Source organism: Myripristis murdjan, chromosome 24 (genome assembly GCF_902150065.1).
Source record: "Myripristis murdjan chromosome 24, fMyrMur1.1, whole genome shotgun sequence".
Lineage (NCBI taxonomy): Eukaryota > Metazoa > Chordata > Actinopteri > Holocentriformes > Holocentridae > Myripristis > Myripristis murdjan.
Window position 1 is genome coordinate 25,796,285 of NC_044003.1, and position 27,462 is coordinate 25,823,746.

General features: G+C 42.3%; 1 protein-coding gene across 1 annotated transcript in view; it reads left to right on the forward strand.

Annotated features, from left to right (window-relative positions):
• Nucleotides 1–20,343, forward strand: part of LOC115355939 (atypical kinase COQ8A, mitochondrial-like) — a 30,609-nt gene extending 10,266 nt beyond the window's left edge. The window contains exons 7-17 of the mRNA XM_030046873.1: nt 3,599–3,673; nt 5,735–5,860; nt 9,263–9,348; nt 10,471–10,611; nt 11,532–11,613; nt 11,746–11,839; nt 13,828–13,969; nt 16,070–16,177; nt 16,303–16,368; nt 16,655–16,741; nt 18,153–20,343. Of these exons, the coding sequence (XP_029902733.1) occupies nt 3,599–3,673; nt 5,735–5,860; nt 9,263–9,348; nt 10,471–10,611; nt 11,532–11,613; nt 11,746–11,839; nt 13,828–13,969; nt 16,070–16,177; nt 16,303–16,368; nt 16,655–16,741; nt 18,153–18,449 (1,304 nt within the window). The 3' untranslated portion in view covers nt 18,450–20,343. The remainder of the gene's footprint in view (nt 1–3,598; nt 3,674–5,734; nt 5,861–9,262; nt 9,349–10,470; nt 10,612–11,531; nt 11,614–11,745; nt 11,840–13,827; nt 13,970–16,069; nt 16,178–16,302; nt 16,369–16,654; nt 16,742–18,152) is intronic.
• Nucleotides 20,344–27,462: the final 7,119 nt, after the last annotated feature.

Below are 27,462 nucleotides of genomic sequence, written 5' to 3' on the forward strand. Positions count from 1 at the left end.
ATTGAAATAAAAGATACAACAAAATAAAAACTGTAAGAAAAACTAAGTTAAATTGTAATAGAACAGTCCACATTTATGTTCCTTAAATGTGGACTGTTATGACCATGTCAGATCAGAGCTGGTAGATCAGCAGCTTGTTACTTCACATCTACTGGAGTGTGATGGGTGAGGTAACAGGTGGAGCGGAGGGAGACCGAGAAGCTTGAGGAAAGTAGAGACACAAGGAAAGAGCGTGGAAACTATGCAGAACCAGTGCCAGAGCAGAGTCTCCGAGTCCAACTGGACCGCCACACAGACTCTCGCAGCAGAATTTAGCCACAGCCGCTCCTGAGCAGAAGGGTGTCATATGGGCGGCGGTGACGGGTGTCAAAGCAAAGGATTGACTGAAGTTGGTTGCGGCACGGTGACAGTCTTAACAGTTGGAAGGTGGTGGGTTGGGGAGTTGTTGACAGCTCGCTCAGCCTGTCCTTCGCTCTCCTTCAGCAGTAACTGTCCCGGTTATAAAGTTGGACAGGCTCTATTTAACATAAGGAAGACGAGCAACAGGTTGGGCTTCATGGCCGAGAGCACAGATAAAATAGATGGTTGTCGTTTTTGCGGTGCAAAGTAGGGTGGCAGCAAGCAAAAATATGATTTCAAATGTTTCCTGGTTCCCTTCGTGGTAAAAGCAACATTGCCAAGGTAACTCTTTGTTGCTTTGTTGTTGTATAGCTACACTTTTTTGTCTTACTGCCTTCACAGGTGGCTAAATTTTGCTGTGGCTTGTGTTGGAACCAAACCCTGCATTCCTGTTTTTCTGGCTCTGAGTATCAGATGAAGGCTTGAAATATCTTCTAACCCCTGTAACCCTTGTTTTTTTAAAAAAAAAACAAAAAAAACATACCATAGCAGCCGTTGCATGAAGACATTACATGAAGACATTACATTACATTATCAGGTTTTGCAAGTGACCAGAAATCCTGCTTCAGGCCACACACACATTTATAAATACTGATACATAAACACACACATATGTTCCTTTGTGCAAACTCAAATTAGGATGATACTTTCATGTTCCAAACTAAAGTGAAAGTGTTAGGAGGAAAGAGTAAGATTTACAAGATTTAATCAACACAGTGTAACAAGATTTTTTTTTTTTTTTTTTGATATTGCATAGTCCTCCTCAATGCTTGCACACACACAAGGCATGCTATACGAATACATTTTGTCCAAATAGGTCGGTGCACAGCGTCCCCACCTTGGGGCTGACCTGCCAACAACAGAGCATGTAGAAAATAGAGGTGGTGACAAGTTGTTGACCGGTGAGGATTCACGCTGAGTCAGCTCATATCTATACAAGACCTTGATGCACACTCTGTCCCGATCTGCCCGTCTACTGTTGTTTCTGAGAGGTGTTGCTCCGCAGCCCAGCTGACTAACTGCTTATGTAATGCTGGGTTATGTAAGACAGACCGGCTGGGAGGAACATGCAAACAGACAAGACACCCAAACTCAGGCTCTCTTGCTTTTCCTCCTCTCCATCATCTGAGAACCTGTTTCCTTTACTGATCCATTAAACTGAATAGCTGCATCGCACTGACCTTACTGGTGGACAGTAACCAAGCACATTTACTTAGTGCTGTACTTGAGTACATTTTTTGAGTATCTGAACATTACCAGAGTATATGTTGTATATGTTTTTTCCCACTACCTTCGAAGACAAATATAAGTTTGACTCCACTACCTTTCTATGAAGGTTGTCATTACTTGTTACTTTTAAGCACAGCTTTTAAGTCAGCTGTCGTTTTTTTTTTTTTTTTCTTCTCTAAAATGCGATTGGCAGCATGCTGTGTTCCTCGCAACAGAAAAACCAATCACAGGAGCCGTTCTCAACTGGGGTTAGATGTAAAAGCAGAAATCTGTCATCCACCTCTGTGAAACGAGCGTGAACAAGACATCCTCTTTCAAAGTAAAACGCACCGGTTCCATTGTGTCAGCAAAGCGCAAACGACTAACCTGGCGGTCAGTGCAATCATTAGGTGGCTTCAGAGAGTTACCAGGTTCTGTAAATGTGTTGATATTAAAAAGGAAATGTTCTTCTGAATTTCTTTTTAAATGTTTGTTTTTAAACAGGTACTCCAGTATTTTAACTCAAGTAAAAATTACACTGAGCAACTTTGACTAGTAGTGGAGTAATATTTGACCAGGAGTATCTACACTTTGACTCAAGTAACAGAGTTGTGTGTTTTGTCCACTGCTGGCACTGCCTTATGTTGACTTGCTTTGGCAATGATGCACAGCAAGTGTATCCCATCCGTTATACATAAATGGTGTGCTTAAGTGTTGCATGGACAGAAGTGAGTTAGGGGTTATTGCACAATACTAAACTGTCTTCAGAGCTCAGCTGCCTTAGTGCTGCTGTAATCCCCTCCTGTATTCTGTTGTCTATGTTACTTAGAAAGAGTTGACGTTCTCCGGAGGCTGCAGATGGCTTTATAAAGTCAGTTTCGCGACACACACGTTTTCGAACACTGGCAAATGCACAACACAGAACGCTGGTGGGATATTCTAACCTCTTCGTGGTGAAGGTCCCACTCAGGCGGCCAAAAAAGCCCTGATTGATTGGTTGCCTCAGTGGCCAGATGGCTGACTCGCTGGCTCTCTATCTGGGTGTCTGTTGCTTTTTCTCTGTGGTCTTGTCATGTTCGTTCAAATTGATTTCTGTGTCTGCCAGTTGGTGGGTGTGTTTGTATGTGTGACGAGCAAGTCCCTTCATCTCTTTGAAACCTGATCAAATTTATTTGATTTCTCTCAAAAAGATTGGGGGGGATTGCATTAGTTTAAAAAAAAAATCCTGCAAAACAAATTACAAGAAAATTACAAATAACTTGAAAAAGCAACTAGAAAAAGCAAACAGAAAATTAACATTAACAATATATTTAAAAAAAAACTGAAAAAAACTGAAAAAAAACCCTGAAAAAAATACCAAAGCACTCATCTTAGAAAAAATATTAAAATGCCTTTATTCTGTTACGGGTCAAACATGGTTAAAAAATCCACTTCGACGCATTACGGCTGGACTTTTTAACCATGTTTGGCCCGTAACTGAATAAAAGCATTTTAATATTTTTTCTAAGATGAGTGCCTTGGTATTTTTTTCATTTTTTTTTTTTTTTTTTCAGTTTGTTCTAATATGGACCTAGTCCTTAACCAAAGAGCACCATCTTAACAAAAAGAAGTAGTTCCAGGCAGCACTCCTACTCTTCGGCTTTTTCATTAAAAATATATTTTTGAAAATGATCGGTGATGCTTGAATGATGTTGGATTTCTTGTGTTTAAATGCATGTGAAAGGCATCAAAAACACAGGGGAAAAAAAGGTAGTGAATGAATCAGCAAGAAGTGAGCTGAAGAAAGAAAAGCACAAAATTAGTAAGAAGTTACAGGAAAATTACCAGGAAATCTCAAAGGATTAAATGTGCATGGTTTGCAAATGTAACCTTCTCTTTTTGGTGTCCTGCTGTGTCTTTTCATATCATGTCTGTGCATGTCCGTATGATAAATCATCCCATTCTAATTGTTTTGACGTGCCGTTGGTGTGTGTGTGTGTCTCTGTCGCAGGCCTCGCTGTAGGTTTGGGCATCGGAGCATTAGCAGAAGTCGCCAAGAAGAGCATCAGATCGAGCGATGCCGCAGGTAACACTCACAAAGACACACACTTCCCCACACACAACTCCAGACTGCTTCCAAAGAAGTCAGCTGGTTCATTCGTCTGCTGCTCGACATCACGTTGGTCCACAAAGGCAGCAGCACCATGTCTCTGCCACCTCTTTCTCATATTATTTTGAAATCAGTGGGAAACAGTGACTTCCTGTTCAAGCAAAGTTGAACTTAAGTGGAGTGTTTGGTTGTATAGTTACCTGGATTTCACACGAGTCCACTTGTTGGTGGAAAAATCCTGATTAGGTGCCCCATGCTGCCTGGGCTGCTAATCCACAATGCTGTATTTTTAGCTCTCCATTCTCTTCTGTAGTGCGGCAAACCAGTCCCAAAATAACACTTTTAGCATATAAACAAACACGAACAAAGTGGATTATGCCCATATAAAAAGCATCACACACAAATAAAAAATTATTTGTGTGTATGATTATATCAGGTCATTTCTTTCTTTTTTGTGATCAATTCTTTTTATTGTTTTTTTTTCCGTTAGTTAATAAAAACAGAAAACAAACAAACAGAGATGTGACAGACATTAATTAGACCAAAAAGTAGCAACAGTAATACAGAAAAATAAGAAACGATTGTGTAGCAAAAAGATAACAACAGTAATATTACTAATAAAACATCAGTAACAATCAGTAACATTGAGTGATAGTAAAAAAAAAAGAAGAAAAAAATAAATGAGAAAATATATACAAGGAGTGCCACATCCCCTTCCCTTCCCTGACCTCCACCCACCCACCCACAGGACCCATGGTAAGAACCAGAGATGGCTACAATAATGATTTTAAAGAGGTGATGGCATCATCCCAACATGCAATGTTTTCAGGTTTGGCCTGATGATGTAAGTTAGCTGCCCAACGTTCCATAATGGCTATTTCTATGAAATCTAACAACCATTTCTTTAGAGATAACGAATGGGGAGGTCATTTCTTTCTGACGCAAGGTTACTGTGTGGAAGTTTCCTGCAGATGCTAACCTGTCGGATCTACTTTCCAATCTAAACAGGGACATAACAAGAGCCATGATTGATTGATTTGATCAAAGAATGGTTGCTATGCTGATGAGGTAAATCAGTAGAGCCATTAAGAGGGTAACACATATCCGTACACTGAAACTGTGCAGGTATGTTTTGCTGCGGCCGTGGCCTAAAGACAGAAATTAATAAACAAATAGACCATACAACAGGTTGCTCCAGCAAAGCCAATGCAATATGTGCATATGTATGAATATTATCTGTGATGGATCCAATTGTGATAGCTAGGATCTGCCATTAGTATCCAGGATACTGAGGCGTGTACACACCCGTTAGCCCGTGTGGTGTGTGTTTCCTCAGGGCCTCTTTAACAGTGCAGGCAACTCTGTTAGTCCTGGGAATTAAGCCAGAAAGAGTTCAGCAATTAGGCCGCCTCCCTCACCAATCTGCCACCAAGACACTCCTGCACCGTGGGCCTGTTAATCCAAAAACAGAGCCAAGCTGTGACAGGGCGGACGGGTACATCTTTGCTGTTTGTGCGTCAGTGTGTATCTGTGTGTTGTGTGTGTGTGTGTGTGTGTGCGTGGGCGTGCATTAATCCCTGCAGAAACACTGTAAGTGAACTGGCTAGTAAGGTTGTGTGTGCGTGTGCGTGTGTGTATTTGTGTGTATGGTAAATCTCTTTCCAAAGCCTCTGAAGGCAGCAACAGACACACCAGATCGGACTGCCTGATGACCTACTGACACATATACACACACACCTATACACACTCATACACAGACACACGGATTGCAAATACATACTTGTACACATGATGAACGGATTATAACAGATACCGTTCATTATCGTCATTCAACTTTAATCTGTACATGAAAAAAAAAAAAAAATCCCAGCAGGACATCAGTTGTAAACAAAGCGTAGTTTCCATGGTGAGCTAAGCGTGCTCTAAAGAGGAGACCTTGGCAGTAAAGATGGCTTTCGGCGTCAAAACCCCAACACTGTTTCTAGAAGCAGCCCCTTGTGTTTTAACCAAAGCCTCCGACCATCTTTACCCCCTCAGGCGAGAAGAAGGCGGTCCTGGACTCCAGCCCCTTCCTGTCGGAGGCCAACGCCGAGCGCATCGTCAGGACCCTGTGTAAAGTCCGAGGAGCCGCACTTAAACTGGGACAGATGCTCAGTATCCAAGGTGAGGGACAAACACACACACACACACAGGAAGAGGTATACAGAAGTAGAGTTAGACAGACACAGGTTAGAAAGGGGGAGGAGAAAAAGTGACTCTTCCCAAAATTTACACTGTTTCCCCCCCTTTTTAATTAATTAATTAATTAATTAATTAATTATTTTGCTTGCGACGAGGATCCAAGTCAGTTGGTGTCATTTTGGTTCCTATACCGTGAAGTCCTTTGAGACTTTCAGCAGTGACTCTAAGTGAACTGGGACTTGACCCGAAACATAAGGGAGACATTAATACCATGAGGGTGGGAGAGAGGAGACGGATGATTCACTGTAACTTGAAAAGTCAGCCAGCTGGTTTTACTCCGTGTGTGTAACATGAACATGGCCACGCTGCAACCGATCAGGTAAACACACGTATACAGTAAACACACATCAACCAACCGGTCAATCAGACTCTATTTATATAGCACATTTCATACGAGTGAAACTCAGGACATGAATAGAAAGTAAATTGAAGAGCAGTTCAGATTAAAACTGAGAGCATAAAAAAAAAACAAAGCACATTATTAATTCAGTTGAACAGTTAAAGGACCACACCAGTGATTTTTATTACAGTTTTATGCTGATTTTACATTGCAACAAATCATTTTGCAAATCATGTAGGATCAAATGTTTACACAACATATAATCAAAAATCCCTTGAAATTTGAGTTTTTTGCCACCTTATAATGTTCTGCGTCTGTGGCTAACAAAGTTGTCAGCATTCATAAACCACAGAGCTGATAATTGGCTGTGTAAAGGAAATGCTTCCCTGGGGACTATTTTCCGGGGGAGGGATCGTATCACTGCGCTCAGTGTCAAGTCATCAAAACACAACCGTGCTGCTGCTTCCATGAAAACTAATGTGGACGATTTTATTACGGTGATTTAATACTGCTGTGAAGAAAGTTTGAAGTCTCTGAAAGTTCATTTTCATATTGTAGTGGGATGGAAACAAACAAAAAAATGATATTGGCGTTCTTAAACTGCTTGCTTTGGGAAAAGATTAGCAGGAATGATGAAGGCGATATATATTTTGCAGATGTCAACGCTAAAATGCAAAATCACTTGTGTGGCCCTTTAAAGACACCGGCAGCCATATGCGAAATGTGGCTGAGGTTATTGCTGTTTTGTGTTTTGTGCACGCGCCGTACCACAGACAAAGCTAAAAACAGAAAGGGCAGCGGCAGCAAAAGCAGCCCTGGCACGGGCCAGCGGAGCGGGTCGGGTAACAGCAGTAAACACATCATTAGTTTTGTTTATCTCTGTTTCCCTCGGTGGCTGACCTTGGCTGGTAACCTTTGTCCTTTGGCGCTGGTGTAACAGATCCACTGACAGGGCAAGAGCGGTGCAGTACAGTAAGACACAACATGAAAAACTGTCCCTGCAGAATTTCAGATCCAGCAGCACAAGACCAGGAGGAAGGCCGACTTTTCTAACCAGGCTAAAGGCACTGCCAGTGGTTTTTGTCTGTGTGTGTGTATGTGTTCGGCTTTTGCTTTTGGCTATCTTCATCACCTCAGGGAGAGAAAATCTGTGCCAGCGCTACACACATGAAAGGAGAGACAGACAAAAAAAGGTTGTCAGAGACACTTATTCAGTTGTTGTTCGGTGTTGCCACTCCGCTAAGAGGGAGTCACATTCCCCTGAAGGTCAAACTCAGTGGAAGCCTGCCTCACGCTCGCTGCTAACATCGACCTCACATTGCTGTTAAGGCGGTCAGCAGAAGTCGCGCGCCTCCTGAAAACTCCCAGCGACGTTCCAAATAGGCCAGATGCTTCGGAGTCCAAGCACCGCTCGAGTCTTCAGACTATTTTAAGGCTGTTGCTACAGATTTAACTCTGTGTGTCATTAGCCGTGTCAGCCAGAATCAAGCTTACAACATTAAATTGTCATGTTAGATTAACATTCTGCTGTACCGGGAAGCATTGGGAAGCGTCCGGATCGTAAAAACGACTTCAGTGGGACTCTTGCATAGAGATGGCCCTGGCTTCAGGCTGTGATGGCAATGCTTTTCATGTCAACCTCCGGCTGAAGTCACGTCTGGTTTAGCTCAGCTCAGTCCGGTGAGCTTCTTTGAGATGGTCTGAGCTGTCACGGAGGTGTAGAGATGGGATTTATGGCTCTTTGAAGGGAGCTGGATCTTGAGGATCCGTTCCTTTCAAAGAGCTGTTCAAAAGACTGGCTCATTTTTATATGTATTTATTTTTAACCCATTAAGACCTAAACATTAAACATGAGACTAACAGGGTGTCAGACTGTACTGGATGCTAAGAAGGTGTGGGTTAATATTTCGATCAGAATCATTCAAACTTTGACATCCCATATATATTCTATTGGTGGGATATCTGAGTTTGAATTATCTTGAAATTATCCTGAATTATCCTGAAATGATGATAATTTCATTAGGCAATGGTCTGTGTGGCGTCCTCAAAAAAAAAAAAAAAAAAAAAAAAGATCGCCAGTTTTCTAGACTACCATATTGACCCGCATAAAAGACGACCCTGATTTTAAGATGACCTCTCTTTTTCAAGACCCTTTTTTGGAAAAAAAAGGGTCTACTTTTTATATGGACAAAATCTTGTTTGAATAAAAAAGCCACTGGCTGGCATCAGGCGAGCCGGCCACAAGTCACACACATGACTCCTTCTTCTTTCTTTTTGTTCACAACATTCAAAAATGACCAAATACACTGAAATTAATGGACACAGTGAATTAAAGCAAAAAACAAAGAAATTGGGAACTGGCTCGTTCATTTCAAAGAGCCGTTCAAAAGAATCGACTCGTTCGCGAACGACCCATCACTACTGAGGTGAAGTGGAGACGGGAGGAAGAAAAGAAAATTTCTTTTACAACACTTGATGTTATCAGTCAGACTCGTAAGCAGCTGCTGTTTTATGAAAAATGAAAAAGTAGCTGTTGTGGTATCTTCGGAGTTGATGCTGTTCCTTCTTTCTTGCTTACTGTTTTGAAGGAAACTACTCACGCCGTGCGTGTACACTGGCGACTATTATGTAAAAACACCATGAACACCCTTCAGTGTGTGCATTTGTGTTTGCATTTCAAAGATGCTAATAGCACATGGCTGCGCATTGTTCTCAGCCACATCACCACTGCACCCGTAATCATGATAATGAAGGCCCTGGTGGGTACCGTTCATATTTCTGTATGTAGGGCGGATTTGTAATAACCTCTCACTCCAAAATGTGTTTTATTACCTTCCTGGACTCAGTTGAAAGAGGGAAGAGTGATTTCTTCAGCTGCCAGTGCTCTGTCCCTCTCCCACCAAGATGTCATGTCACGTCCACGGTGTGTATGTGGTGACAAACCCAGCTCTCTGTGTGTGTGTGTGTGTGTGTGTGTGTTTCAGATGACGCGTTCATCAACCCTCAGCTGGCTAAGATCTTTGATCGAGTGAGACAGAGTGCCGACTTCATGCCCATCAAACAAATGACGGTGAGTTTCTCCTGCCGTTTGTCTCTTCTCTTCATTGCTCTCCGAAAAACCCCGCAAGTATCATCTCTCTCTCTCCCTCAGTATCTTTTATTCCATCTTTTCATCACTTCAGACACGTTTTTCTAATATGTTTTGGTGTGTGTGTGTGCGTGTGTGTCCGTCAGTCTGGACTTTCATCACTCTCCTTTTCCAAAAACAGAATCCCTGCTTTAGAAATAACAGAGGCTTATATGGAAAAAGAGATCCGGACTTGAAGGGCCTTCTGATATGAAAAATGGTTTGTCAGCTGGCAGTATAATAACTGACAGGAGTAATAACTTATCAAGATGTCAGTCTAAAGGGTTAAAAATGTAATCAGACTTGTTCATGTAATATAATGGTGTATATTTCTATCTGATGTTGTAACTTCTCAACATTGACCGACATGATTACGTTATTAGTCAGTGTTATTAATGCATTATCAGTTCAAGACGTTTCCCCCTAATGTAGTAACACTCTGTGAAATGTAATAATGGAATATTACATTATTGAGCAATTCATTGCATTTAAAGGTTTAATTACCTTTTCATCTTATTAAGACATTTTGACAAGTTGCTACATTAAAAGTCAGTTGCCGAATTATCAGTTGGTACAAGTTTCCTTGGTACCAGCTTTTTTTTTTTTTCCTGTTTTCTCTAAGAATAAAGCATTCTTTTGATACTTTGTCATGTGTGTTAGACATTAAGGTCACTGGGTGTTTCCACCGTCAGAATGCTGAAGAAAGTCGGGAGTCTTCCTCTCTCAAGCCTGGGGTCAAGTCACTGTCGCTGTGACCGGTTCAGTTATTTACAACTGGTTCATACCAGCTGATGGAGAATTGCTGATTAAGATGCAGTGACTAAATATGACAACCCACTCTCATGCACAAATGTTTTAAGTATTTAAATTTGAAAGAAAATCCACTGAAGTGAAAGTGAATTGAGCCTTTCCCTCCCCAACTCTAAGTCAGTTGATCCTTTACAATCCAAATCACACAAAGTGCCACTGTATAGCAGAATAGGACAAAATCCCTGTGTTTTCTCTGGAGACGTGCACACATGCAGTAAATATACACACTTGTGCTGTTCATGTGTCTGTTTCCAGAAAGCGCTGAACAGTGACCTGGGTCCCAACTGGAGAGACAAACTGGAGTCGTTTGAGGAGCGTCCGTTTGCAGCAGCGTCCATTGGCCAAGTTCACCTGGCCAGGATGAAGGACGGCAGGGAGGTCGCCATGAAAATACAGGTAGGCTGTGTGTGTGTGTGTGTGTGTGTGTGTTTATACAGCATATTCCCATATTGTCAGTGTAAACACAGGTCACAGGAGAGTGTTTCCCAAACTAGTGACGCTTCTTGTTTGTCTCTCTCCCACACTCAGAGGGAGAAACAGCACAGAATCTAATTTCTCTGACATGTTTACGTGTTTTCTCACCAGATCAAAAGTGAAACAATATAGTCTGCACACTACAATTGGCTCCCATGATATTTTTAATGTCACCATCATGAGCTGGTGGCCTACTTTCAGTCCAGCAGCTAGACTTTGTTGTTCGTGCTTTTTGTCGGTTTGTTCTAATTACAGATCAGATCTGAGTCACAGGGAGATAGAAAGTAGATCCTCACTGTTTCGACAGCCATGAGCCGATCTGATCTGAACCAAATAGTTATTCTGGGCATTTTGTTCAGCCAGTCCCTGGTCTAAGTGTCCTCTAAATTGTCCAAAGGAAATGTTGGTAGAGTTGTTCAGGAGCTGGTAGAAACTGATTACATGTATTGGTATTATAATGATCTCACTGCGGAGGAAAATAACTTGTTTTTGGATCATTCAGAAACATGACTCAGGTGTTACACAGATCCTGATCTTCAGGTGACATCATGAACTTGCTCTATTTTTTTTTTTTTTCTTTTTTTATGATGAAAGCAAAGTATGTGACAAAATCCCATTTGAAGTGAAGTTCAGTGATTCTGCAGAGATGCTCTGGCGTACAAATCCAACTCCCTCGACATAAGAAACCACGTTTATTTGCAGAAATATCAATGACGTCAGCTGTAGTGCTTTGCCTTTCCCCCACTTTGTGTTGCAGTGACATTAAATAGTTTGTCTCCTACCTGTACTGTGTGTGTGTGTGTGTGTGTGTGTGTGTGTGTGTGTTGCCCGGCCGTCTCCAGTACCCGGGGGTGGCTCAGAGCATCAACAGTGACGTCAACAACCTGATGACTGTCCTGAACATGAGCAACGCGCTGCCCGAAGGTACCGCCTTGCACAAACACGGGCCCACCTTCTCATTCACGCACTCACACTCTTCCTCCCTCGTTCACTTCCAGTGTCCTTTCACTCATAGCGTGTGTCTCTCTCTCTCTCTGCCTGTCTGTCTCTCCTCAGGTCTGTTCCCAGAGCATCTGATAGATGTGATGAGGAAGGAGCTAGCTTTGGAGTGTGACTATATTAGAGAAGCCCAGTGTGCCAAGAGATTCAGGTGTGTCTGCGTGTGTGTGTGTGCGTCTGCATTTGTCCCAGTGCTGCAGATCATCACTCACAGCGCCTTCATTTACATTTCATGAAAGAACAATATCATGTGTACATATTTATGTATCTTACTCTTTACTTACAAAAAACAAAGAAGCCAAAAATGAAGAGTTGCTTTTGCTACAATTCAAAACAAAAAAATGGACAAAATTTTGTTTCTCAGTTCCTCATTAGAGTTCTGATTCTCTTTCTTCTTGTTCACAACTGCAGAAATAAAAATATCAGCCACTTGGTTTGGCTTGTCCATCAACATAATGAAAATTTGCCATCACCGAAAACCTTACATATTCCCATTTATTTTTTATTTATTTTTTTTTTTTGAAGAAGACATATCTCTCTGCTGTATTTGTAGAGCTTTACAGGTTACTTTCTCCTCCTGCCACGTGACCATCAGAAAAACTTTAATTTCAAATGCTTCTTTTCATAAAACATCTTTATAACCTAGGAGTTCACAGGGTCCTAAAGCCCTTTTTAAAACCAGGCCAAACTGCACTCTAGAGACAAGAATCAAAACAGTGGCATTGTGGAAACTTGTTAAAACCCGGAACCGACTGCATTATGGAGCCTTTTATACAACAGACCCTTTTCTCAGCAGCCAATTTGATGTAAAAAAAGCAGGAAAACACTGGTGTCACTAATAGGTGCCGACTGGCAATGGGACTGTATATCAGCGATTGAAGGGATTATCGATGATTGGTGTTTTCCTACACCAGCATTAAGGCAATAATAACTAAATACTATCAGAACTAACATATTTTACAAAATTTCCTTTGTAATCTGCACCCTGCTGTGCATTTCAAGCTCCCGCTGAGCCCCGTTACTCAGCATGTGAGTCTGTGTCTGTGCTTGTACTGAGACACTCGGACGCCGTGTGTCTGTGTGTCTGTGTCACGGCGCACCAAGCACAGACACATGGTTAAGCCACATGTGTGCAAATAAATTAGTATTCTGCAAATCCCTCACCGGCACACATCTTTCTCAGAGCTCGCAGATGGTCTGTGTAATGCTCTTAGGCGAGCCTCACCTTTGGCATCTGGGTAAAAGCCGTAATATTCACAAAAAATACAAGATGTTACCTTTTTCTTTGACAGTCAGCCTACATCCATGATGGCGTTTCCTAGTGTGCTTTGACGTAACTTGCCCCACCCCCTCCTACTGTGCTGCCCCCTGGTGACTGGATCACTTATCAGCGATCTCAAGTAGTCACGATTGGAAATTATGAAAATAGAAATTATCGTCCAACTCTAGTTTATAAAGGAATATTAAGGTTATGGTCCATTACAGCTAACGGAGCCGGGGCCCTGCTAGTACACTTAAATGCAAGAAGCCTAATTAATGTGAGTAGTTTACCTGCTGTTTCTTGTCAAAATTGCTGCTTTGCAAAAGGTCTGTTAGGATGTCAGGATCAGCTGCATTTTAGAACCATTTTAAAACCAAGGCTTCATATAATGATGACTGACTGCTGCCACACAGCCTGTAGCTACTGCGCCCTCTCTCTCACACACACACACACATGCACATGCACACACACACAGATCTATATCTAGTTGTCTATAGTTAGCTCTCTCCTTGGAGCTTGTTACATTTTCATCTTTTGCATCCAAGGTCAGAATAGTGATCCTTTTTCACAGTTAGGATTAACTGCATTGTAGAACCATTTTAAAACCAGGGCTTGATCTCAATATGACTGTTGCCACACAGTTTGTACTCTGCTCTCTCTCTCTCTCTCTCTCACACACACACACACGCACACACAGGTAGTCTATAGTTAGCTCTCTCCTTGGAGCTTGTTAGATTTCCATTTCTTGGATCCAAGGTCACAACAGAGCAACTAACCATAAATAAATTATTTTGGCAAAGTGTCCTCCGGTATCTGTGTGTGTGTGTGTGTGTGTGTGTGCCTCTGCCTCCATCAGTGTATCTGTCTGCTTTGCACAGGGAGCTGTTGAAAGACCATCCCTTCTTCTACGTACCGGAGGTGATCGAGGAGCTGAGCAGCAAACACGTCCTGACCACAGAGCTGGTGTCTGGGTTCCCTCTGGACCAGGCTGAGAGCCTCACGCAGGAACAGAAGAACGAGGTGTGTCTGGCTACACCAGACAGATCAATGGATCGATAGTTTGTCAGTTCACTAATGGGTGCATTTATCTGGAGAGGCCCACGTGCTCTGGTGTTTAAGGGGTGTGTGGGTGTAAACTGGTCCCCTAAAGGGATCGAAAACACCCCAACTTGTCGATTGAGATAATTACTGAATATTCAGGTTTTGTGTAGCACAGAGGACAATAACATTAGGTAATACCTCCACACACCACTGTTAGTGAGGGCTGCTAGGGCCCTACTATTGGACAGTGTCTTGACATTCAAGCCTTAATGTAGAAGTCACATGCTTGCCCCCCATCCCAACATAATCCTCACATTAATGATCTATTAAGTTGATGTATTCAATACACATTAGCATAGATATTAATAATATTTTGGAGAATGGAGCAGTTATTGTTCAGATGTGGAGAATAAATGCCCATATTCCTCCCAAAATGCCCAGAGCACTCACAGTGATCGAAGAGTGCATATATGGGAAGCTGTTCCACCCTGTGTCTTTTGTGTAACCCGCAGCCCCCGTTGACCCAAACATGTTTTAGCCTCACTGCGCTTCCAGCGTCCTCTGTTGGCTGGTGAAGTGCTTTCTCTTAGCCTTTACAACCTGTTTTGTCATCTGAGAAGTGGCACTGAAGCTTGAAATGCCAATGTCATCTGTTGTGTGGCAGCGTTTTAAAATAATAGAGGATAAGAAGAAGGTGCTGTGCCAAGTGTGCAAATCAGATTGGCACGGGGTCACAACAGCTTTGAAATCTGAACGCATTGTTGAAGGAAATACAAAACACTCGACCACATTATCAGTACAAAGTTTCCCCTCGCTGGATGTGCAGCTCTAACTGCAGTCATGAAGCTGCGCCTCAGGGTCAGAGCATTGCTTTTTCATTTTCATTTTGAATCAATGTTGAACATGACTCATATGTGACTCATGTATTCATATGTTCATTTGGAAATCAAGCGCTCAGTGGAATGGCCCTAATTAATGCTCATGTTGACCTGTTGGTGTTTCATGCAGCAAATTAAAAATCAGAAGTAGATGGATGCCAAAATCAAATAAACTAAAATAAGAGACGACTTTTACATCATCAGACTCGTTTGATCGCCTCCTCCCAACCCCACCGTTGCTCTCCACATCCAGTGCATCGCAGTTTTCAAATTTGTGGGGTAGGCAAAAAAATAAATAAATAAACTTGCTTTGCTTCAGTGGCCCCCTTCACACAGGAATATCATAAAATTGCTAGTTTACCTTTACTGGTAAAAGGAAGCAGTTTCTCTTATTTTACAGTAATGCTGCCATTCACACTAAACAGGCAACAGACTGTTTTACTCGTCTGTCCTCATTTCCAAGAAGTTCCAAGAAATGCAGAATAGTTGTGCTGTTTGTAAATCTCCTGGTCCCCCTGGACGCTGAGAAGATCCTTATTTCCACGTCTGTTCAATTCAAAAATGTTTGCTCATCCTTTGTTTAAACGCTTTGGTGCGTAGCGCTTTGTTTTCCCTTCCTTCCGTCTCTGGTGAGGTCTTCACCAAAAGGATGATCAGAGCAACCTTTTGTGAACCTGTGATTGGTTCACAGCTCGCATCGGAGCTCCTGTGTCAGAGCGTCCTGACTCCTGTGACAGTCATGTTCACACGTTCACACAAACTGTGTCGCAGAGAATAGGTGGTGATGTCACTGATATTGGAGCTGTGAAACTGGCGTCGCCGATTTGCCGACATTTTGACATCAGTCGCCAATCACGCATCAGCCCTGTGCCAGCAAACAATCAAAGCAGGCTGCATGTGTGGAAGGGGCTAATGATCCACCACCGTATGATTTAGTTGATTTGTATTTAAATGATGGACAGACGGACAGATAGATGCCTTCTCCTGTTCCCCTGTTCTCTCATTCTCTCATTTACCATCTCAGTCCCATTTCTCTCAGCTTTATTTTAGCAATTTATTTTTCTCTCACGGGTTTGACACCCGAAGTTGCTAAATCAGAAATCACACATTACCGCTCAAGTAGCACGTCGTGAGTTAATGTACTCCTCACATCGGTGGAGGATGATAACAAGCTCCCTGTCTCTCTGTCTGTGTGTGTCAGATCTGTGAGCAGATCTTGGTGCTGTGCCTCCGAGAGCTGTTTGAGTTCAGGTACATGCAGACCGACCCAAACTGGTCCAACTTCTTCTACGATCCGCACACACACAGGGTGAGTGTATCTTAAGTCAAATTACTACTTATATATCACAGTCAACTTTAACTGCTATCACCACTATTGCTGCTACTACTATATAACAACTATACTGATATATTCATTGGTTTCTTTGCCTCTAGGTGGCGCTGTTGGACTTTGGAGCCACTAGAGCTTTTGATCAAAGTTTCACTGATGTCTACATAGAGGTGAGCCTATAGCCAGCTTAATATTTATTTCATTATTACTATATTATCATGCCATGTTGTGAATAATATTTATTCATCATAACCAGTAAACAGCGGCAGGGAAATTAGGAAAGAACCTGTGATTGCCGTGCTCTGTTTTTGCTTGCACTTTGCAGTTACATTTTTAAGGGTATCAGACTTAATTGCTTAAAAATCTGCAAGTCGAAATCCATTTGGAAATGCCTCTACAAAGAAAGGCAGAATGAATTATGGATGACAATTGTTGCTGAACAATTTGTGTTTGCAGATTATCCGCTCAGCTGCCGAGGGCGACAGAGAGGGCGTGATGAGGAAATCTATTGAGATGAAGTTCCTCACTGGATTCGAGTCCAAGGTAACTGTCTGTTTATCAGCCTGTCTGATTTCCATTGCAAACCACGGCCACTGTGTATTTACATTGAAATTGAAGTTGTCTGAAATGCAAACCTCGTCAAACGCATAATAAACACAACAGATTTGTTTCTGCTTGCTGCGGCTGTGCACTGTTTGTGTATTTACACTCTACACAACAGTGGCCGCGGTGAAGCCGTAAATGCACCCGCCATAAATGCAGCTGAGGGAATATGAGGCTGTAGAAGCCATTTGAGAGGCCATAAAGATGCAGATTAACTCTAAGAAGCTCAACAACAATGAAACAGTTCATTTTGAAAAGTCGATGATGAGGTGTTGTTGGCACAGAGGCAGCGAACTAGAAAAAGCAATTGGCATTTAGAGCTTGAATGAACTTGGGATTTTAAACCTCACCCGACTGCAGCCTGAGAAAATTCTGTCTGAACTCAACATCCTCCAGCAAGATTCAGATTAAAATGGATGGGTGGATAGGAATTGTAACTTTAAAATAAGGCTATATCACTCAAATCCATCCAAAAGTGCAATCAAAAACTAAGTTTAAATGCCACTTTTATGATTTTTTTTTTCATCAGTCCATGCCTTAAGAGAAATTACATCCAATATAAAGGTTAAAAGTAGTAGAAAAAATGTAAAATCTGAAACCCAAGCCTGAAAATCTGGCCTGACCGGGCCTGTACACTTGAAATTTCTATCTTGTCCAAATCCTAACCCATCAGGAACAGTCACATGATATTTTACATGAACTGCAGACGGTCACATGGAAGGGGCTGGTCTGAAGAATTTCACCTTTATTGCCTTTATGCCTTTATTCCCTATAGGAGTGGTCCATTTTGATGTAAATGTTCATAGTTTGAAGAATAACTAAACCAAACCCAAATCTCTGTAGCCTGACATGTAATGGTCTTTGATGGCAGGTGATGTCACCCATAGAGAACAACAGGTGGTGACATCACCTGTTACCAAAGACCAGGCACCCTACTTTTCACCACTAGAGGTCAGGCTTCACAAACATTTGGGTTTGGGGATCGTTTACTCTTTAACTGTTTAAAACATTGCACAAGAAAATTTGTTCAAATCACTTTTTCAGATGCAGCAACAAAACAGTGGAACACTATCCCTACAAATATTAGAGTGTATTAGTTTTTTATTAGAGTTTAAAATGTTAAAATTGGTTGAAAGGCAGAGAGTCGTGTTGTTAAGGGTTCATAATGGCTCTTGCACTTGTCCTACAGGTGGGTTTATTGGTGTTTATGTGGAATAGTCATTTTTGTTGTATTTGGCTTGTATACACACCCCAGGGACAACAAGTGGAAATTAGTATTGTGCTATACCTAAACCAATGAATGAAATGAAATGAAACTCAGCGTGACTTTTTGTTTCATTCTCTGCTCCAGGCGATGATAAACGCACATGTGGATGCAGTGATGATCCTCGGTGAGGCCTTCGCCTCCATAGAACCCTTCGACTTTGGTTCCCAGTCCACCACCGAGCGGATCCACAACCTCATCCCCGTGATGCTCAAACACCGCCTCACCCCGCCTCCCGAGGAGACGTACTCCCTCCACCGCAAGATGGGAGGGTCGTTCCTCATCTGTTCCCGGCTGGACGCCAAGCTGCGCTGCAAGGAGATGTTCCAAACCACATATCAGAAATACTGGGAAGGCCGCGAACCGCCCTCCAGCTCGGCCTAAGCCAGGTATCCCAAGTATCGATCGGTTTGACGGGCAGGTCCTGGGGCCAATGGCGAGGAAACCAAGAATGTTGAGGATGGGAAGTGACGATGCAGAGCCTGAGACGGACAGACTGAGGTCACTGCGTTGTTCAGTGGCAGCCACATTACCCTCCACAGTCCCGCTCACCAGCTGTCACTAAGTTACTGGTGAGTGTGCACCAGCCGATCTTTCCCACTTTGGACGTCCCACTTTAGAGAGGTAACTAAAGGCATTCATACAGATTTATAGCCACCATTTCTCAGTTTGAAAGCGGGCGTGGTGACACAGTATCTATGGTGTGTAAAGGCCAAACTCTTACCTATATATGGCCCTGAGAAGAGAGACTGAGGGGAGTTGAAACGAAAGAGAGAGCAGTGGCCTAACATGTATGCAGTAACTGAATGTAAAATGGTTAGTGCTTTTTATCTCTTTTTTCCAGAATGACTCTTGATTTATTTTCTTGTGTTTTTTTTTTTTATTGCTGTGTTTAGTTTTGTCTTTTGGATTGTATTGATAACCTTGCCAACGGTCCAATTGGCCGTCCTCCAGAAACGTCATGGGTGGTGACAAAAAACAGTGGATTGTACAAAGGAGCAGGACAGAGCTCTCACTGTAAGCCCAAGGTCTATAAATTAGGGGGTTCAGACATTATTTAGGAAGTAAACAATTTATGGGAATTCACAAGAGGATCAGCATGTCTGAGAATTTGGCTCCTCTTACTTTTCCCATGGTTGCCTGACATCCTTCTAACACTGTTGCCCTGATAACACACAACACATTAAACAACAGACCTGAACCCAATCAGGTTCTTTGTGTAGACATAAATAATTTAATAGACATAATAATAATAATAATAGACATGATAATCCTCAGATTTTCTGTTTCTTAGGCATTGCAGCCGTTCGGGTGCACAGGGTTCATGTACCTAAGGTATTATTTTATTCAGTTTGCATCCAGGGATAAAAGTTTGTACAATTCCTGTTGTAGAGTAAAAGTATTGACAGTCTAGCAGAAAAGATATGTATACATGGAGTCAACAGACCTTTTTCACAGCGGCTGTTTTGACATGAGATAGCAGGGTAAACACAGCGGTTAAAGATGGCAGTGATTAACTAAAGCTATGTTGCGTTTAGCCTTTCTACAGGTAGCCAGCATGCACAACACCAGGACCCCTGGGCTTCTGTTAGACCTAAATGGAACAGAATATTAATTAATTAGTTCATGTCAACATAGCTGCTGTGAAAAATGTGATGCAGTCGATTCGTTATTACAGTACTGGCATCATAGTGTAGTTTCTCCCGTGTACCGACTGTAAATGCTGCCAGTGGAGCCAAGATCCCTTAGGCAACAAAGCCTGTTTCAGTTTCTATATCGCATGGGTATGTGTATAAATGAAACCACGTAGATTCATATTGTTCCTTGTTTAACAGCAGTGAAAAGATCAGATCTGACCAAAAAAGTGAGCACAGCCCTTATCAAGCCTGCGCTCCGTCATGAATATTTACAAGAAGAACAGGAGGGGAAGCTCATCTTCACATACGCAAACTTTTTTGTTGTTTTGATTGTTTGCATCCCACAAGATGGAAATCTGTCCTCTCACCATCTTGGCTGTGAAATCCTCCACCACCTGGCTGAGTGTGTGAACATGACAGCTCTGCGCTGTCTAGTATACAGTGTGCATATGATTATAATGCAGTTGTGTGAATCTGCAAACAAGGTGCCTGTAGTTTCTAGTGCGAGGCTGCCAGCTAGAAATATCTCCTTTATATTTCATATCAAGAGTTAATGAAAAGACGGTTTAAATTTTCTAATCAAAATGCATTCTTACAGCTTAAATGTACTGAATGGAAAGATTAAAATATGTGATTCTACACTTGTTGTGTTGGCCTGTGTGTTTTTGAGTGTGTGTGATCTCAGTGCATTCAACCAAAACGATGCCCCGTGTATGGTGACCTTTAGCTGGAGGGGATGTAGTTGCTGTAACTGCACAGTGACAGCAGAGGAGGGCGAGGGAGGGGAGGAAGGGGGAGGTGAAGGCAGAGCGTATCAGGGTTTGTGAGAGAAAGATACAGTGAAAATAGGGACGGAGAAAGTCTTCCTTATTTAGTAATGCTTGGCCCAGGGGGAAGAACTGGCAAACAGCCTGGGAAATACACACACAGTGACACAAAGTCACAAATAATCACAGCACACACACACACGTGCACACAGATACGCAGACAATTGAATTATGGCAGTAATCGAGCGCAGGCATGCTTGTGTTTGTGGAGTGAGCGCATTTCCCCTCCTCTACTCCTGCTTCCTTCTCTCTTCCTGATACTTTGTCTCTCTCTGGGAAAAAACACACACACACACTTTTCCAGAAAATCATATTTATTATTTTTGAGCTTTAATCGTTATCTCACAATATGTTGTGATGCACCCCGGTGGCCAGCATATGGCGCTGTTGCATTTCCACATGTTGGCCAACAGGCGGTGCACACACAGCTCTAAAGTCTCTATTAAAGAACCCGAAATGTAATGAAAACAAATTTGCTAGATCTACACCTCTATATAGGCGCACCTTCAGTATGCAGCATAACATTTGAACAGCAAAACACTGCTTTGTTTATTGGCTGCAGTCTGAGGCTGTTCTTCATCAATGCATCCTTTCAAATCCCAGTAAGAATATGTAAACAGACCAGAGCCAAACTCAGTTTACTGGATGTAATGCTCATGGTGTTTCAATGATGCCATCTGACAAAATATCAATCGATGCATTGTTGAGCCACTTGCCTGCGGCGTGTCCCTTTCTTTGAGTGAGTTCATCCTCATTTAGCATGAAACAAAGTGTTTTTGTTCACTGACATTGATGATTTGACTACAGGCTATTCTGAGATTACTATTTTTCACATGAAAATGAGTCACCTGCGTAATGTGTTATGTTGTTTCTGCTTATTAGTCTGCACACTGCTGAGAGACACATGAAAGATAGGTGTGAAAGAGGATTACTCCCAACAAAGATCAGGAGTGAAACTGACTGAAACTCACCGCAGTGTAAGTATCTAATATCTCTTCTCCGCGGTGCCTCATGGTACTTCACTGCAATAATCAATCCTCACTGGCCTTCAGACTCTCTCTCTGCTGATCACTTTCTCCAAAAGATTTATGCTCAGGGTCATGAGTATGTTTTCTGTCTGTTGGATAATCGATTCAAGCGAGATTGGACCAGCTGAGCTACTGAGCTAATAATTCCACCATTTTATTCACAATGGAACCATGATCTTGCTAATGGCTTTGCACAGTTTTACCAGTTCCAGTCAGATACCGCCAGCTGTATCCCTAGAATAACCTTGAGTTTTCATGTTTTTTTTTATTGTATTTGTTTATAAGGTGAAGAATTTTAACCTTCCAGCAACCACATTTGTGTCCCGGCGTCTGAAATCTCAGCACAGGGGTCGGGATTCAGAACAGGTCACAGGCCTGATTTATTTTAAGCAGTGGCACAGCGAGAATACAAGTGAAGTTTTGGCCCGGGACGTAGAATGGAGAGCTACATTTCTTCGGTCTGGGGTCCCAGCCTGACAGCAGTGTGAGCGTGCGCCGAGAGGCCCTGGTCAGAGAGCACGTTCACCCACTTTGTCTCCCAGGCTGAGAAAGTTTCATAATGCTGACTGTCGCTGCAGCTTGAGTCTTGGTGACCCGAATATGTTTTGGATCGTTGTAAACTTGCTGAGCTGAGATGGAAACAGCTTCAGTTCTGGCCATGTTTACACTAGGCAGAGAGAGGGAGAGAGAGAGAGAGAGAGAGATGGAATGTTGTGTACCCAAGTTGTCCGGTCGGAGAGAGCAAGCTGACACAAGTCCTTATTTGGAGAGCCAGCGCAGCGACACAGAGTGAAGTCTCAGCACCAATCTTAGGGCAAACACTGTCAGAAACACTCCAGCCAGCCTCGGCCACAGCCACTAACTGTGTGGACATATTGTCGATAATGGCTCATAACCTGGTTACGATTTTATTCAGGAATGTTTTTTCTCTTCACCACCTGCATGCAAGAATAAATAGAACATTTGTAATATTAATATAGAAACAGATTTGATACGATTTTTATTTGGAGTACTCAACAATTGCACTTTTGAATTGGCATACAGTATGTAAACATTTAATCCAAGTGGGCTAAACTCTAATGCTCATCATTAAAAAAAAAAAAAAAACTGAAAAAGGTACCTGAGATCCATATCATGTCAGCCATGAAAAGTATTGACCCTATTTGACTTTTTGCACATTTTACTGAACCACAAAATCAGTTCATTTTTTTCTGGGGTTTTGGTTTAATGCCTATGCAAAGTACATGGTTCTGTTTTCTCTCTCTCTCTCTTTCTCTCTCTCTCTCTCTCTCTCTCTCTCCCTGCAGAGTAAAAATTCAAGAAATTTATGAGAAAAATTGAAACAAACAAATCCCCTGTATTCATTTGGGTTGAGCAGTTGTTCTCACCAACATAATATTACCCTCCATCATTTGGTTTGAATTTGTTGAAAACGTTTGACTACTACTGTAGACGTCAATGAAGAAATGGAACTGGAAAAAAGTAAAGAAAAGGCTAATTAAGAAATATGCAAAATGTAGCAGAGGCAAATACTTTTTATAGCCACTATGTAATCTCAGATCCAGAAACATTTATTCACTTTATCCTATTTACTGCTGGCTTTCATGGCCTATATAAGCTCAGTCTCCATATGTTTATTCATGAGTCAGATGTATTCACACATACTGTAATTTATTTACACATAGATTTGCACGTAACAGTGCAAGGGGATAAGCGCTACTCTGCGATTGCATGAGTGTTTCACCATGAAAAACAGTGACTGACATTGCAGAAATCCTCCGTTCTGCAGGGTAAACAATCTGCTAATGTCTATTTGAATCAAAGTTTGCTGTCTGGACCAGCTGGGAAACAGAAAACACTCTCGTGCCATAACTGCTGAGGAGTCCTAGAGCAGCACACCAAATCTTCAAGGGACGTGGGTGTGCTGAACCGCTCCCAGGTGAGAGTGTGTGGTAGGAAAAAAAGGGCACACAGGCTGAGAAAAACATCCTGGGTTTCATTAAAAAAAAAAAAAAAAAATGCAAAGAAAGTTGTGGTGACTGTTGTGGTCAATTTAAAAAAAATGTGTGAAAACATTGCATCTAATTAAAGCAAGTATCAATTCAAATGACAAACATGCACAATTTAATCACAAGTGTACGGTAATTACAGCCAAAGAGGTTTTTTTTTTTTTTTTTTTTTTTTCAATTCTGACACTACTGACTCTACTACATCTCAACTGCTTCTAAAAAATAAAACTACAAGCCAAGGAGTGATGGTTGGTGTGTGTGTGTGTGTGTGTGTGTGTGTGTGTGTGTGTGTGTGTGTGTGTGTGTGTTTTGTGTTAGTGTGTTTGTGTGTGTATGTATGTATGTATGTATGTTCTATATACAGATAATAATTGACACCACAGATATGCATGCAGAGTACTGTACAGAGTTAGTGTTTCCTCCAAGATCAGATTTGGCCCAGATTCATTTTTTCAGTCTTTTCACTGTTTATACCTGGCAGTTTTATTATGATAAAGTGTACAAACAACAACAAGTTTAAGTATTTTAGGTCATTTTCAGGAGGTGAAACTGAACCCCGAGAACCACTGCTACAAAAACACTTGTAGGGGAAACACTGGTGTATTTGTAAGGCAGAAAATAGCATCATTATTATGGACATCATCATAATCATCATCATCATTATCATCTCCATCTCCAGCTCTCTCTTTCTCTTTGTTTCTCTCTCTCCCTCTCTCTAATACACACATATACACACAGATAGGCGCATACATACACACATAAGGCATTTTTTTTTTTAGCATAATAAAGACATCAGATCATTTAAATGCCAGGAAAAACAAAAAACATGTTAAAGCCACCAGTAGAAAAAAAAAGACTCGGATTTCACCATTAATAATTAGGCCCATTTTTTCCCCGAAACCACTGCATGACGCTTGCTTACTAATTTAGGAGCAAGAAATAAAACCAGAATTCATTTTCAGTTTCAGTTTCTGAGGTGTATAATATGTGACGTTCTTGTCAAAGGGCCCATTTGGGTCCCGTTCAGATTTTCGAGCAGTGACTGAGCTGGACACACTTTCACAAACATGTTGGCAGTGAGTCTGGCTGAGTTATGATGCTGTTGGACTTTTTATACTGTTGTAAACCAAATGCTACAGTACATGAGACTCAGAAGTTTGACATGGTGCCATGGCAAAGCCTTCGTTTGGATGAACATTTCTGTGGCAGCTGTGTGAAATACCCAGCCTTTCCGAGCCTCATGCACTGCTCATCCAGAACTGAATCAAAGACCATTTCCATGCAACTTTAAGATGCTCTGAAAGAGATTAACTTTCTATTCATTCTAGTCCATGTCCAGGCACACAACATCACAACATCAGACTCACTCACATACACACGCACACAGGCACTGAACACACACATTTGGCAAAAACACAGATTTCAAGGGGATATTTCACGGTGTTACACCACTGTCTCTTTTTAATATAAACACCTCCATTGTAATTACTAAAAAGACCAAACAGCCTTTTGAAAAGAAGGACCATGCTCACGGAGTGGGTGAATATTACCTGGCAACCTGAATCTACTTCACTACGAGTGAGTTAGAAGCACTATTTTACAATAGGATCTTAAAATACAAGTAGGCCATCTGTATCTGAGTGGTGGTGACTAATGGGGCCCAAAGTGGCCAGTATTGGCGCTTGACATCCCCATATGTGCTAATTAGATAAAACACATGGAATGTCCCTTTACCACAGCAAGGAAGAATGGATCCTTTTTGACAACACAGTAGTGTAATTTAGCATGACATATTTTGTGATGTGTTAAATTAAATGTGAGATGCCCATGCTGTTAAAACACACAGGGTGTGTTTGACCCCGCAATTGGAGTGATGGATGTGCTGAACTTTGCACTTCCCTTATAAGAAATTATCATTCAATCATTCAAACCTCCTACACTTTTGACAAATAAACCCCTGAGCCATAAGTATAGGAGCTTAAGCATCACATGTTCCAGTAGGAGTCATGTCTGCTCCACAGCGACTGGGTCTGTCTTATTTGGAAGGAACATCTTTAGAATCTATGGCTGCTTAGGACTGTCTCATTACAGTAGGACGCATAGGCCACATCCTGGTTCTCTTCCTTGATTTGGCTAAACTCTAAAAACACCTCAATGGTTCCTTCAGTGTGCAGGATATCCTTTAGTACTGCGCTCACACCATATCTAAGAAATCGGAAGTCTGCATTGACAACTCTTGGGGCTCTAGTTTCGCAGACCAGGCGAGGCAGGGGCGTAGCGCAGATGCGCTTCGCCAACTGAGTGTGGCTGAGTTTGGCACGCCGTTCTCGGTGGCGCAAGTACTCCGCCGTCCCTCCTACCGGCGGAGGGGAGGAGAGAAGGCATGGAGTGGGTTTGACACAGCCGATTCACATTTAACCAATCAAATGAGCCCCTGTCCTTGCCTTTAAAATGCGCTGCGTGAATCACGGCGTAATGAAAGTTTACACAGCTGACATGGAGGTCTATTGCCGCAGGCGGAGCGGAGCCCAGGAGACAGACGCGGAGCGGAGACCGGCGAGCTGTGCGGACACGTCACCAAAACCTCACAGGCAGGCTTCCGGAATGTCAGGCACATGAACGATGCAATAAATACCGAAAAAAACACTATTCAATGCTACGATCACAATCAGCACATACATATATCTCCATATCAACTGTCCCGTCACAACTGATGTCAGATCAAAGGAGATTGGCACCGTTTGTGCTGATTGTGAGGTTTTGGTGATGTGCGCCAGTCAGCCAAACTTCGACTGCGCCGGCTCCGCTCCGCCTTGCGCTGAAAGTAGACGTGGTTTCAGATGGCGAGCTTTTGGCGCACCTCGGCGAAGCCTTTTGGCACGAAACTGTCACTGCGCCAATCTGTCGGCACCTCCCCCCGCTGCGCCGCCACTCCCATCTCGGCGAACCTCCGCCTGCGAAACTTGGAAACTGTCCGCCTCTGCCGCTTCGCCGGTTGAAACTAGCTCTGCGCGGGGTTCGCCTCACTGCGCCACCCCGCGCTGCGCCGGGAAACTAGAGCCCTTGATGTCACGTCCACACTAAGGATATAGGATGATAGCAAATGCCAAAGCTGACAGTAGTCTATCGTATGAATGGAATGAAGCAGACATATCACCTGTGATTACTGGCAACCCCTCCATGATGAACTTCAGGCTTGTCAAAATCCTCTATGTTGATGACACGCTCATTCAAACTGATAATGATGACGTTGTGTGGCAAAGTGGGATAAATCATGGAGAAATAGCAAATCCCGAGTTTCAAAGTAGGGAGAGGATGACAGTAGGGAAATGAGTGGCAAACTGAAAACTTTGTTAGTACTGGCCTCAGTGTAACTTGCTCTTGTCCAGCATTGCTGCAGGAGCATATCTGTGTTCCCATGATCCTATGTTCCCAAGGTCCTTGCTCCCCATTTCAATACATGATACACACATTAATCATAACCCTCAAAATACAGAGCTGGGGAAGATCTTTTTCAGGTTCCAATTATCTGCTACACAGAGCTGGGGAAAATAGGACCCTGGGACATAAGACCTGACTTATAGCAATGTAGTTACGATCACACAGAATGGAACTGAAAGGCAACTAAAACAATGCAACACCAAAACTCTTTACTAAAGCTAATACTGATGACAATCTTTGAAACAGCATTTAGACACTGAAATTTGCCACTGAAACAGATCGGCCTACTAAACTTGGTAGCAAGGCCTCTCACCTGTTTAGCGGAAAGAGAAACACTGAACCCAATAATATACAACATATTGAATTGTATTGGTACTGCGACATTCTATCAGACTGTTTTTCCTTTGTTTTCTGCACAGTCTCAACTGTATTCTAGCAGAATTCACAAAAATACT